The following is a 14,007-nucleotide window of genomic DNA, read 5'->3' as shown; positions in this document are numbered from 1 at the left end:
AAAATAGCCACAGTTTGATGTGTCTTCCACTTACTTCGATAAGAGCTGGAAAATCCAAACCTGTTCAAGTTAAGCCAGTTTCTCTCTGTAATACTCACCATCCTTTAGAAAACAATCAGTGTTACACAGTTTAAAACCCAAATGCACCTTAAAGAATGCACTCATCACCAGCCACTCTGTAGACTACAGTAATTAAGCGAATCAAGATCTTCCCCTGAGTTTTGGAATCAGCTCCTTACTCAACTGCTACATTGTCAACAGCTGGCATGAATTACTAGGAACATTTGGCTAACTGGATAATAAGGAGGACAGCCTGTGGTTGATCCAAATTCTACTTCACTGATCTGCTTCAATAAAAAAAAAAATTTCATTAGATCCTCCTTTTCTTTTTTTAAAGCACTAACAATACAAAGATTGTGTTTTCCATTTTGTTCCCTCATTATGTGCAAACAATGTAACTGTACAACTCTCAGATGTTGCATGGGCTAGTGTAACTGAAGCCCCAATTCCCTGTAATTTAATAATGCCTGTTTGCAACACTGATTCCTCCTCACCCGTATCACATCTCTCTTGGCTAGTGTGGTAAAGGTTTGCTACTCGGAATACAATTTTCTACTTACTAGCAATTAATCAGCATAGATCACAGTAACAAAACCCCCAAACTCTGCTCCCATCTAGGTTACTGAAGAGAAGAATATTTGTGAGACTAAGCTTTCTTCAAACAGCAGCTTTGTTATGAGGTTAAGTCAAATTACGTTATTACAGACCCATGCAATCAAGTGCCACCCGCTGTTACTTTGTTATATTTGTTACAAAGCAAATGCTTTGTGCCCATGCAGCTATCAAATTCTTTCCAAAAATCAATGTAGGAACGCAGTTCTAGTGGAGCAACATGCTCAAAAGTGGTTTTGTGCATGGTCTCTAGCGGGTCCAAGCTCCAGAGGCATCTTTGCCACAGGAAGCTGTGAGGAGTGAGCAGATTTACTGGGCTGTCCTCCTTTTCCTTTCAACAATTAACAGGGAATCTAAAGAAAACAGCTTCTCAGATCACAATCCCTGGAGAACTGCTCAAATTAAGAACTAGTCTGATATAAAGCAATTACCCTATTATTGCCAGGCTTTAACAAAACCCCCAAGTATTTAGGTAAACTCTGCATGCATGTTACATAATCAGAGCATCCAGTTACAGCTGTCCTTGAAAAATATTGGATTATCCACTGTCTTTCCTTCCAAAAACAAACATGTGAAGTGCTGGCTTTTTTCTTCTCTTTGATCAAAACAGCACTGTAACTTTCGAGGTAGCAGAGGATTAGTCCAATGTACTGTCATAGCTAAAGCTAAAAACAAACAAAAAAGCTAAACCAATTTTAACTTTTTTTTTTTTTTAAATCTTTGCTGAGACTATTCTCAAATGTCTCATGAATTCTAACAAGCATCATGTTAGTATCAACATCTGGTAGCTTAGTGGTATGATAACCCACACTTTTGCCATGAGCTACCAAACAGATGTCGCTGAAAGGCTTTTTAATTTAGAAGGGCTGGTTCCATAAAATTATCTAATGTATTTCAGTAACTCACATTTGTATTATATTGTACTTGATTGGGATAACAAGAAACACAGAACAGTATTAGAATTCACATATCATCACCGTTACAGTGAGGGCCATCACTTGTGCATCATTCATTCACAGAGAAAGCAATCTAAGCGAAGGTCAAGCCAGCAGGATAAATGTGACTATACTCTCTGGATTTCAGTCATGCCAGTCACAAGTAAGTCACCTTTTAAAAGGTAGTTAATCCTTGCTGTAGGGGCGAGAATTTAATAGCAGGCAATTGTGGCAGCTAAAAATTATAAATAGCTTTTAGATTCTTCCAGCCTTTTATACGCACACATTGTTACAGTGATTTCCAAAAGAATTTGTACTATGACAATAAAGAATAACATATAATGTTGTAGGAACAGGAGAGAGAAAAGAAGAATATATACTTTTTTTAGAAGTAGATTTTCCAAGTAATGTGTTTTATAACTTAAAAAACCTGCAAGAAAAAATGTTGATGGGTAGCCTTTTCAAAAAATAAGCTCTTACTGGTGAAGAAAAGAAATGCTAAATGTAATAGATAATTTAGTACTTTCAGACTCAGAAATTTCCCTCCGATCCACACAGACACTGACTCTACAGCTCAGGGCTTACTAAACAGAGCATTACTATGACTGACTTTGGCACTTCGGGAATACCAATAATGAATGGCCAATTACAGGGCTGAAAATATTCTGCCAATATCCTCCTTAAAGATTACTCAATAAAAAAGGAAAATGAAAACAAAAATAGTTTTTTTAGGACACTTCACAATTGCTCTACTACAGGAAAAAGTGGGCACCAGCAGCACAAGAGGAAAGGCTCATTATGAGAGAATCTGAACTCCCCTCCAGCTTCTTATTGTACCATAGGCAACAGACACCCCTACCTCAACACGGTCCAACTGGTAACAAGGAAACAACAGGAAAACTGTTTGCAATGTTTTGTGAGGAAACATAATGGCAGATTTCTGTAGATGATCCTGCTAACAGTCCAAAGCAAAAGGAAAAGCAAGAAGGCGGCATCTTGAGAAAAGAATGAAGGCGGTTTGTGTTCTTTAAATGAGATAAATTGAGACAAAAGCAGGAAATGCTGTCCTTCCTTCATCCAGAGGACTTCTTAATGAAAGGCCAAGTATAGCCATCAATCAAGATAAGGAAGAGGCAACCAAAGAGATGACCTTCTTTGAGGGGAAACACGTATGTATCAGATAGCATTTTTAGACAGAGGAGGGCTACATCAGTGTATGTGAGAGAAAAAGAGAACACAGTTTAACGCCAGCGTTTAAAAAAAGTGAAAATTAAGCACTTGAGATAGAACAAAATCAGACATGCAAGAGCCTATTAAGTCAAAGACTAGCAGCCAAGGAAAAGCTTGCTTTCAAAGTTTCTGAGGAGTGCAATGGAATTCTATTTGTCACCAGTCCTGCAGTTTGGCACCTGGCTTAGGAGATGCATCTCCTGGGGGCAGCCACCCTCGCTAGTTTGTTACTGATAAGCTGCAGGACTCGTTACATGCACTTTAAAATTCTGGTTTAAAGTTCGTTGCTTTTCTGAAAGACAATAATCCATTTTCAGTCATGTTTGATTCATTTACAATATTCCCCTATGAGTTATACTTATGATGTCATTTTTGGGATAAAAAAAATCAGATTGTGTGGAATTGCATCTAAAGTAGATAAAATCAAATATCCATTAAAATCAAATGAAAGTATAAATCCTTCTCAAACACAAGCCTTATACAGTTACCCTCTGCTGGCTTTCTCAGCCAACAACCGTTCACTTCTATCTCTTGGGCTAGTTTTAAATCACGGAATTGTTTCAATATCACTCTTCAGGACAAAAGAAGTTTACCAGCTCTCGGGGTAGAAAGCCCTCCTCCTGACGAGCCACAATCAGACAGACAGTTTCCCCTTGCTTTGTGCTCCTCAGCATAGCTACAAGCTCTTCCTGGGTCCTGCCAGTGATGTCCCATCCATTCACCTATCAGACACAAAAGAACAGAGGATGTCATATCTCTGAGTATGACTGTCTTCTGTCATTCTCCCCTTACCTAACACAGGTATCATTCAGTGACTGAGAGCAAAGAAGAATTGGCAACAGCTCCCACACGGCCTCCCCCTCTGGCCCTGCAGAAATCACTTAACCTTTTTTCCCCTCATTTTCACCATCTGTTAAAGCAGGTCTGTAGTACTTACCCACCTTGCAGGGGGTTTGTGAGCCTTAATTAGTTTGTAAAGCACTTTGAAGATGAAGAGTACAAAAACAAGACCTAAGTATTATTAAAACTGTTTACCTTAAGAGCTTTTTGAGGTTAGTAAGTAGAAATAACCCAACAGATAATGAGATTGTAAGTCACAAGCTATCTGAAAATTTTAAACAGGACGATTTGAGCAAAATTACCTTAAAATGAACACTTAACCACCTTGATATTAATCAGAGATTTTTAGACACGGCTAAAGAGGCAAGACATGTTTTGTTTCTAAACCGATACATTTATCTGCTTTAAGAACCAAGTTGTTACCGCACTGCCCTTGCTCAAACATCCCATGGACCCTTGTGAAAAGCACCTTTTTCCAAATAGTGGTATAAAATACTTGTTGACAAACAAGTGAGATGATTTTTTTTTTTTTTTGAACCACGGTCAAGAATTTTAATTCCATACATCAGTAGTATGTATAAGGAAATAAAGTATTTATGCCAAAACCAGCAATCAATACTCGGCAATGCAAATACAATGGATGTTTATCCTAACCTCCAGGATTCTGTCTCCTGACTGCAGACGACCATCTTTTATTGCTGCACCTTTTGGTAAAATATTCTTCACAAAAATCGGACCAGGACCATGTACTGAAGAGTCTCTGGTAACCACAGTGAAACCAAGTCCTTCTGGACCTAGAAGGTCAGATAAAGAACTCCCAATATAAATTTCAACAAGCAAATGATGATCATTAAAAGTAAGCAAACAACGTCAGTAACATATCACAGACACTCATTCAGGTTACCTCTTAAAAAAAGAAAGCAAACAAAAAGCTGTAAACATGAGCCTATTATCTGCATGCTCTAGAGAAGAATTCTATCTATGTCAGAACACATGCTTAAATCCTCCCGCAACAGCTACAGATGGAAATACTTTTGGATAGCCCACGATAATACAAAACAAGTGAGAACTCTCATTTTAAAGCATTTACATTTTCTCTAGGTGGTTTTAGTATCAGCCTTCACATTACAGTCAATAGCCTTTGAAACAAATCAGAGCAATCAGAATTATTTATAAGCATAAATATAATTTAGCAGGCATTACTGAAACATGCTGAAAAGTAAAAAATGTCACACGATTTGAATGCAAAAGCTGCTGACTATATGCTGTTAAGAAAGGACGAGTGACATTTCAAAGCTTCTATTTGTGAAGTTGTTTGCTGCTTGGAAAATAAACAACCTCAAGTGTTAATAGATAAATGTTTTAAAAAATAATTAGGGAGTAAAATCAATATTAGCAGGTATTGCTTACAAGCCAACCAAGATCACCCAGGAATTGCAGGGTCTATAAAAATCTTTTTATATTGAGCACGATTGCTACCATATGATAGTTTTCAGAGATACCATGTCAATATAACATTCCTATCATTTCTAATTTCTAATTTAAATTACTATTTCAAAATCAAAAGCATTACATCTAAAATGGGGAAAATTCTGAAGTAGGTTTTGTTAACACAAAGCTGAAGAATTCGGAAATAAAAGTGAGTAATTTAAGCTAAGAAATAACAAAAATTAAGACATGACGGTTTGATTACATTCATTATGTGTAAAAAGAATAAAGTTACAGTTTTTAAAAGGGCTACTTCTAGCATCAAACTTAACTCTCAGCCAAATCAGAGACAGAAATTAAACAGAAAATATAAATGCTAAAAGGGATCTGCTTAAGCACATTTTACTACATGTGCATAAACGTGTTACTCCATGTAAAGACAGGCATCTGCATGGAGCAGCAATTAAAGATATGCACACAAAATCTGGCCTGCTGACAGCTGAATACATACAGATAGAAAGAAAAGGTCCGTAGAAAATAAAAAAAGGAAAAGACAGGTAAATCTGTGGTCAACTTCCTGGATAACATGAAACAGAGCAGAGTATATTTTTAAACTTATCTTTAAAAGAATATCATAACAGTGCTGGTCAATTGGCAAACATGAATAAAAATAACAAAGGTTACCAGCAGACAGTTCAGATTTTTATTCTGTGTTTGCAAAAAGGCTGAATCATCTCTTAATATCACATGTTGCTAATGAAATACCTTCCACATAATCAGTATCTGAGATGTTTTCAAAATCAGTAAGTCTGGATAACACTCATCCAAACTTTACGAGAAAGCTGACTGTTGAGAATGTTACTGTTAACATTCCTTTACCTTTTGGAATGTTCTTTTACTTTTTGGAAGTTTGGAACTTTTGAACTGTAAATAACTTGCTCATACTTTTAACGACACTAGTTTAGTTAAAAGTTAAGGTATCAGTATAGAAAACATGATACAGAATTATATCAACTTCAGACTTACCTTTTTTCAGGTCTATCTTTATTTTCTTCGCATTTTTTTTATTGCCAAAGCCCATAAGGGGAGACAGTGAAGGAGAAGACAACTTTCTACCCAGATGTGGGAGGTTGGGGCTCTTAGCTTGTTGGAGTGTTGCCTGCATGCCTGCCTCCAAGCTGCTTGCTCCAGAAAGATTAATTGTTTTCAGAGCAGGTTTTGGATGAACAGGAGGTGGAATCTTTGTTTTTGGAACTCCTTCTTCATTATCCGGAAAACAAAGGGGAGCAATAGCAGACTTCTCATATTGTTCTCGATTATATGGAGGAAGGACTTCCAAGATGACACTTTGAAACTTCATTGCCTGACGGAAGATGTCCTGAGCCCTTTAAAAGAAAGGTATGAAAATTCACATAACAAACCGGAAAATTTGTGCAAAGTTTGAAGTTGTTTACAGAGAATAAGACAAAAATTTATCTTAAATGTGAAGAAATAACTTTACCTTCACATCTACAGCGTCCCTTTTCTAAAAAGTACACATGAAATAAGACTCCTAAACTACAGATCTTCTTGTATTTCAAGTAGGAACAGCACATCTGTCAGGATTCCTAGGCCACTATGAAAACCTATCAGCCAGAATAAACTAGTGAACACAATTCTTCATGCGGCACATCAGGAAGGGAAGTTCTGATGGCAAAAGCTCTGGTGGATACCTCTACTATGAGCAAGCTTAAGACTCCATTTTTTCTGAGTACAGCCTAACTGCCCCTCAGAATCCTTCATCATCCCTCATGCAACTGTTAGCTGATTCCACACCAATAAAAAAGGATAAGAGTACGGGATATATGGACATCTTCAGAAGAAATATTGTGACTGCAAATGGTGCAGTAGAAAAGGATGATGGTATGGGATATCTAAACATCAGAAAAAAAACCTGGTGACCGCAAAAAGGGCAACTAATTGTGTGTTTCTACATAAATGGATAAATGAATAGGCAGATACTATCCACATTTTTCAAGCAGTAACCTCTTGCTAAGGTGTGTATGTGGACTTTACTTGAGCAGATCTGTAAAGACATCGATTAACTGCAACACCAGAAACTGTGTTAAAGCATTTAGTGGAACCACTCCCCTTGAACTGATTAACACGGTAACAATACAGTGTTCGGGTCCCCGATTAACACAGTAACAATGCAGTGTTCGGGTCCCCGTGCATTGCAAGGCAATTAAGACAAGCTGGCCAAAGCAACTGTTCATACAGCCTTCCCTGGATTTTGAATAACCCATAGAGTTGGTCGATCAAGACGTTTTACAAACCTTGGATTCTAAAGGAACAAAGGAGAATTCTGTGCTCTCCTACCTTCTGATGAAGTTGACCAATTTTCTTCCATATTGCAGAAGACAACTCAAGTACAAACAGAAGTAGTAGCTGAAGCACATTTTGAGAATGAAAAATCAAGAACTTCTACTTAGCAGAATCGGGTCAAGACGGGAAGTAATAGCCACATTAATTTTTAATTAAATCATGGAGTCCTTTTGAGAACAATTTACACATCTCCTACCTTTCTGTAGCGTGTTTGCCAGTCAGCCAAAGTCAGTATTTCACTTAAGTCTTGGCTTCAGATTTACACTAAGTTATGCAGTAAGAGTCAACGTTGAAAGTATTTCCGAAATCAACAGTTTTGTACACTAATACGGAAAGGAAGCCACTGCAGACGTTAACATCTTGAATACACATCTACTCCTTTCCCAGATCAACAGAGCCACACAGTACCTCCACCTTGCAGCTATAGGTAGTGGAAGAGAGGGGCTGTTTCAGGAGGGTTTTTTGCAGCATGAAGACAGTGAAGTCAGGGGGCAGTCCCAATGGATACTGCTGTGGGAAAGAACCATCTTGGCTACGCTGAGTGTATGTGCACCAAGAGTCAGGATAACTGCATTCGTTGACAGGAGACACTGCCAGAAGAGAAACCTCAAACTTGGAAAAGAAAGGTAGCAGGGAGAGTGTTGTGGGAAGGTATTCTTCCAGCACCACCCTCAAGGGTTAGGTTTCAAAACCGTAACAGCACTGTCACAGTGTGTCCGCAGGGGTTACAGGTTACCTGCTCACCTATAACCTGTGAAGGTTTTCACGGACAGACCTTACCCTGATTGTAGAAACCATGGCATGCTCCCAGCATAAGGAGTTTTAAGCAGGTTTCTTTCACACCCTGTTTTCATCCTTGCAAGTAGCCACTTGGCCATATGTTACAAGATAATTTAATAACTTAGTTTCAGGAGATGAATATTTTAAGTATATGAAAGAGAAAATATAAGATCTCCCTTCAAACAAAAAAAAAGTGGAAATAACACAAGACCTCCTGTGGGAAAGCCTAAATGCAGTCTTCAGGGGCAAAATAACTGGCTGCACTTCAAAGAGAAAAAATAATGGATGGAGAAATTTACATTTCTTGAGACCCCAAACACATACTTTAAAGAAATAAGGGAGTCAATTAAAAGAGGTGCTAGAAACTCTGCAACACAACAGAATGTAATTGAATAGATTAACAGCAAATAAAAAAGCAGACCAACAGTCCCAATATATAGAACTATTATAAACATGGGAATACAGAAAGTAGGCTGCTGCTATTACAGCTGCAGAAGCAGCAATCATCAGGAGCAATACTAGAAAGTCTCTGCTGAAAACGGAAAGAGACAGTATGTAACAGTCTCTGCTAAGTGTTAAAACAGCTATTACAAGGGTTATGAAGAAATGTAAATTTGAAACTCGCAAACACATTTTCCTATCAAAGGAGAATCTGATGACTATTTCTGGGTCAATAGTTATTGGGACCATACTTCGTCACATCCATTATAATTACTGCATTTCTGTAACTTGGACTTCTGTCAGGTTAGTACAGTCATGTGATGCCAGATGAAAACTAAAAGGCGTATTCACTGAGATCAGTTTCAACATGGAAAGCTGCTTTCTTTAGCCATTCTCAACAGCCAGGGAAGAGAGATAATGCAGAAGGCTATTCTGGAAGGCAATTCAGGAGAACAACGCAACAGCACATGGGATCAGGCTAGAGCTTGTCCAAAATACTCCCCCAAGTCCCCAAATGGATTTTAAGTCCTCACTGCCCACAGTTTTTCTCCTCAGATCCAATGCCACTGCAACCACACTACTTGTTATTGTAACATAAGGTGAATTAGAAAGAAAAGTGTCCTGCATTTCTCAGTTTGAAGGGAAGCCTGATGGAGAACTGAAAAGTTTACTGCCATATTTCTAACTGTCCCAAAATCTAGTAACCTTATAGAAAAATATTCAGAGTCCTCCACTCCACATACATCTCATGGGCTTAAAGCCTCTGGAGATGTAGTTACATTCTGAAGAGAACACAAACGAGACAACAAATTTGTAAAGAAAAGATCACATACTGTTTTGAAAAGAGAGGTTTTGATTCAGGCAAAATCTCATTTGGAAAGATACGTCTTCATTACAAAACTGCACAGGTGAGGCTACGAACATTTAATATGATACCAACACTTATGTTCTGATAAAGTTGATACCTTATGTAGGAACTTTCCATGGGTGGAAGAGAATAGCAGAATCACATCAGAATACATTTACCACCAAATATTCAGAAAACAATAATTCAGAAACCTATCAGAAGGCAAAAAGCATAGCCTCAGAAACAAGGTAATACCTACTGCAGAACTATGCTGGTTTTATGAAAACCTATTTTGCAAATGTTTTTCCCTAACAGTGAAATTACTTATTTGATTTTAGTCTAGAAACCTTGAACATTTGGCTTACTGTTTAGAAAGTTAAACTTCAACTCCCTTGAGACCTCAATAGGTTTTTGTTATATTATAAACAATCACTCAGCTGTCTAAACATATGGATTGAAAGTAAAAACAAATTACTATTTAATTACTACAGCAAATATCTGTGAAATTTGAGAGGCTATTCTTTTGTGGAACAATGTCACATTAATTCACAGCTGATCAAAACAACCTGTTACTTAAAGTGATTTAAGATAGATAATAAATGTCAACAGATTTTTAATGAAAGTCGTTAAGAGGTGAGACTTACCATTTAGCTCAACTAATCATAGTTTGACAGTAGTAGTATTTTTAAAAAATTAAATGCTCAAAAAGCTGCAGCACCAAAAAAAAAAAATCTTATTTGCAAAAGAACATCAAGAAACATGCTGCTATGTTGACTCATTGTAAAGGTCTTATGAGGAACAAATTGCAAAGAAAATATGGAAAAAATAACAGAAGAATTAGAAAGGGAAGATAACTATTTAAAGCCTTAAAGCTATTTAAATTAAGTAAGCACAATATGTTCACTAAGGCTACAAGAAGATTCCTTACTTGGAAGTTTCGGAAAGAAAATTACAACATTTCTGCCAGGTGTAAGTTTTACAGGCATTCTATCTGAAATAAATATTAATCCCTTTCAATGAATCACTTAATAAACACAGCATTGTATAAAATCCTGGATAGTTAAAAGTATCAGTAAACCAGCACTTACTGTGCAAAGGTTTTATCTGTAAGGTCCACATGGTTAATCTTCACAATGCATTCATTTTCATGGAAAAGCCCATCACGCCTAGATCTGCTATTTTCTTCAATACCACGGATGAAGAGTCCCAGCATCCTAAAAGGCAAAAAAAAGAAGTTAAAACTATCCTTTATTCTGCTGCTATGTATTTAATAACTATTTTTAGTTGCTATAATCTCTACTGTGTATGAGATGAGATAGAGTAGACCATTATGAAGTGTTTAACCTAGAAAAGGATTTCCAGCTCACTTTAACTAACAGGGAGGGGATTGCAAGAAACACCAAGAAAAATCGCTGGACACTAATGTTATACTACTTGCTAGAACTTCAGGAAGCATTAAGTCCTCTAGGTCATACTTGGAGGAAAACACCTGGATCTCCCCATCCAGTTAAAAATTTGAATGTAGTTTATGCAGTATTTTTCTGCCACTAAGTAAGATTACATTGCTCCGAAGAAATGCACGAACAGATTAAAAGTGATTTTCTAACTCAACTATAATAAACAGGCATTAGAATAAGGTAAAAGATAACCACTATTTCTACATTTGAAAAGTCTGTGAAACTTTTCAGTTGCCAAAGCGCCTTGTTTTGATACGTGACAGCAATACTATTTATTTATGTGGCAGGAGAGCAGCAGAACCTCAAAACCTAAATTGTTTGTTACCAGGTTATGTGCAAATTGAAAACTGAGGTGCAACACAGAAACTTCTGATAATGCGTTAAGTGAACAAGCGTGGGTGGTGTGAAATTCCATGTGGCTAACTCAGCTGGGAGCGCTAGGCTATTTCTGACCTACCTGAAGCATTCTGTATTGCAGACTACAACTCAACATAGATATATCCAATGATACCAGTATAATGTCCAAAAAAACCTGACAACTGCATGTTTGTGAAGACCTTTTATAATCAGGTTTTATCGACTAAATTTCCATACCACATCAACATCAAAGACAGATGACCTTTAGAGACCATTTTCTATTATTATACTCCATAAAATATTAATGTGCAATTTCCAACGTGCCAGCACTCCAATCACAAAACAGAAGTCTTGCATTTTTTTTCTCAGATTCATGACTGCCCCTCATATTTAAGTCCATTCAACAGATTCACAGCACACCATTAACTATTTTAAATGACACTATATTCACCATGCATCTGATTTTGGATTTACTATATAGCAAGATTTAAAAATTTGTATTTATGTCATATCAACATACTTTAAGTAAAAACTTGGTTACTACTGAGTATTACTTCTTCAAAACATCTCACAGAAAAAAAATGATTCAATCTATCGCATAAAGATTCTTTTGCAACCTGCGTTACCCTTCGCTAAAGGATTCAAAAGGGCAATGGTGGTGAGGTGCCACAGCCCCATTGATGACAAACATCCAGCTAGTGGCAATCAAAAAACTAAATGCTAAGAACCAATGAAATATAATTACGTTAAGATGCAAACCAATGAAAGTAGAGAAATAAAAGAAATTACAAATTAAGTCAGTTGCTATGATCTTCACTAATCCTGTTGTGTTTAGATGCTGCATCCACATAATGCAATAGGATTGCCTGCTTGTCTGAAACTCCTCTGTGCTGTAGTACCTGAACAAGTGGCTTGAGTTACATATGCTGTGGCAGCTTAAGTTCATTGCTCCATTACTTTTTTCCACAGCCTCAATTTCAGTATTATTTCAATCACTATTAAATTTTAATTTCCTTTCTTTAATGATATCGAAGTGCAAAAGAAAGGGGGAAAATTTACTTCTATTAGTTTTGTAGTTCCTGTACAAGCTAAGATTTTGTAAATTAATGCAATGTTTCAACTACCTCTAGAAAAAATTCTGCTCTGTAGCAGCACTAGGCTAAAGCCAGCATTACCTTATTAGAAGATAAATTTACAACTGAAATACCAGACCAAGTTAGTCATGGCCAGTGTGCCCCCATAAATTGTATCTTGTCATTAACAGAAATAAAAGATGCTCTTCCGTACTTGCGCATGTTATGATGAGTTAAAATTTATACACTGGTCTCAGGCTTGATTAAAAGGGACAAGCGATTTAAGTCACTCTAGTGGTTTTACAAAGGCATCAGTATGGTTCTGCCAAGGGTGGTTAAGATTTCAAGACAACTGTCTAAACAACTGGTCCGTCTGTCAAAACACTCTTTTCTCCGAGGGATCCCCAAAAGCATTTGTAAATAAGGACATACTAACATGCATGCAAGTAGACCAAGGAACTCCACTTTTTCTTCATGAAGGTCTTTAAAAGCTGCACCCAACATAGCAATACTTCAGTAGAGAACTGTATTATAGTCACAATAATTACTCATTTTAATAGCTTGCAATTTCATCACATTTTTTACCTAACGATCTTGAAATACAGTATACACACTACAACCTTCATGGCATGCCTATACCAAAGAACTATTGTCTGCATTTCATGATGGGGTAACAAATACAAGTGCCTTTATCAAGACAAACAGGCAGCCTGCAAAGCCAAGGACACAACTCAGACCTCCTACAGTTCCCATCGAAGACCAACTTTCTTCTTGAGACAGTGATGACATTTTTCCAGGCAGCAGGTGGACATCTATTTTCCCTTTTGGCAAATAAAACATTCTGAATGAATTTAGGCTCACTCACAAACTCAGGTCTTACTGAGAAAACATTTACACACACAGACTTTTACAAGGCAATTTAATCCTTCACGTTCTCTGTCCTACATGACAGTTGACAACTAAAGAAACATTTAAGAACTACACAATTTTTACTTTTGCAATAATTGTCTTTGTGTAACAGGCAGCCATTTTACTATAAAGTAGTGTCATTTATGGCACTGGCAATTCCCCATCTCTTATTCAGGGCTGCCAGTGTCAAATTAACTATCTGGCTAAGCCTCTGTATGTCAAATTTCAGCCTAGGATTTTTTTTTTTTTATCATTATTATTATTTTTACATCTGAGTTACATAGCTTGGAAAACAGTTGTAATGAAAATGCTGACACAGTCTTAACTACAGTACATCAAGATGAGCATGCCGCTGTAACAGGCTTTTGTGATCTCAAGAGACTATGTTAAATCATTTATAATTAAAGTAATTGTATTGTGACAAAGAAAGGTTCATGGTATAGTGCACATTTTTATAAATGCTATACAACCAAATCTGAAAGGTGGCTTGAAAAATATGAGGCATGACCAAGCAAGCAATTTTTTTTTACTTTTTGTGTCTGATATGTCAGTAAGGAAGGCCCTATGCAGAGAAATCCAGCTGGGTGGGGGGAGAGAACAACCCAAAAGCCAACAGCAAACAAAACCAAAAAACCCACAAACACAACCAAAACCAAACCCTACACCCACAAAAA

General features: G+C 37.0%; 1 protein-coding gene across 1 annotated transcript in view; it reads right to left on the bottom strand.

The window, feature by feature from the left end:
* PARD3B (par-3 family cell polarity regulator beta) overlaps positions 1-14,007 on the bottom strand; it is a 427,904-nt gene that overhangs the window by 221,979 nt on the left and 191,918 nt on the right. Inside the window, exons 7-10 of the mRNA XM_059820147.1 lie at positions 10,626-10,751; positions 6,132-6,490; positions 4,332-4,471; positions 3,431-3,559 (exon numbers count right to left, since the gene is read on the bottom strand). Coding sequence (XP_059676130.1) covers positions 3,431-3,559; positions 4,332-4,471; positions 6,132-6,490; positions 10,626-10,751 — 754 coding nt within the window. The remainder of the gene's footprint in view (positions 1-3,430; positions 3,560-4,331; positions 4,472-6,131; positions 6,491-10,625; positions 10,752-14,007) is intronic.

This window comes from Gavia stellata, chromosome 8 (genome assembly GCF_030936135.1).
Source record: "Gavia stellata isolate bGavSte3 chromosome 8, bGavSte3.hap2, whole genome shotgun sequence".
In the NCBI taxonomy this organism is placed as follows: Eukaryota; Metazoa; Chordata; class Aves; order Gaviiformes; family Gaviidae; genus Gavia; species Gavia stellata.
The sequence above is the reverse complement of the archived record's forward strand: the minus strand, read 5'-3'. Positions and strand labels throughout refer to the sequence as shown.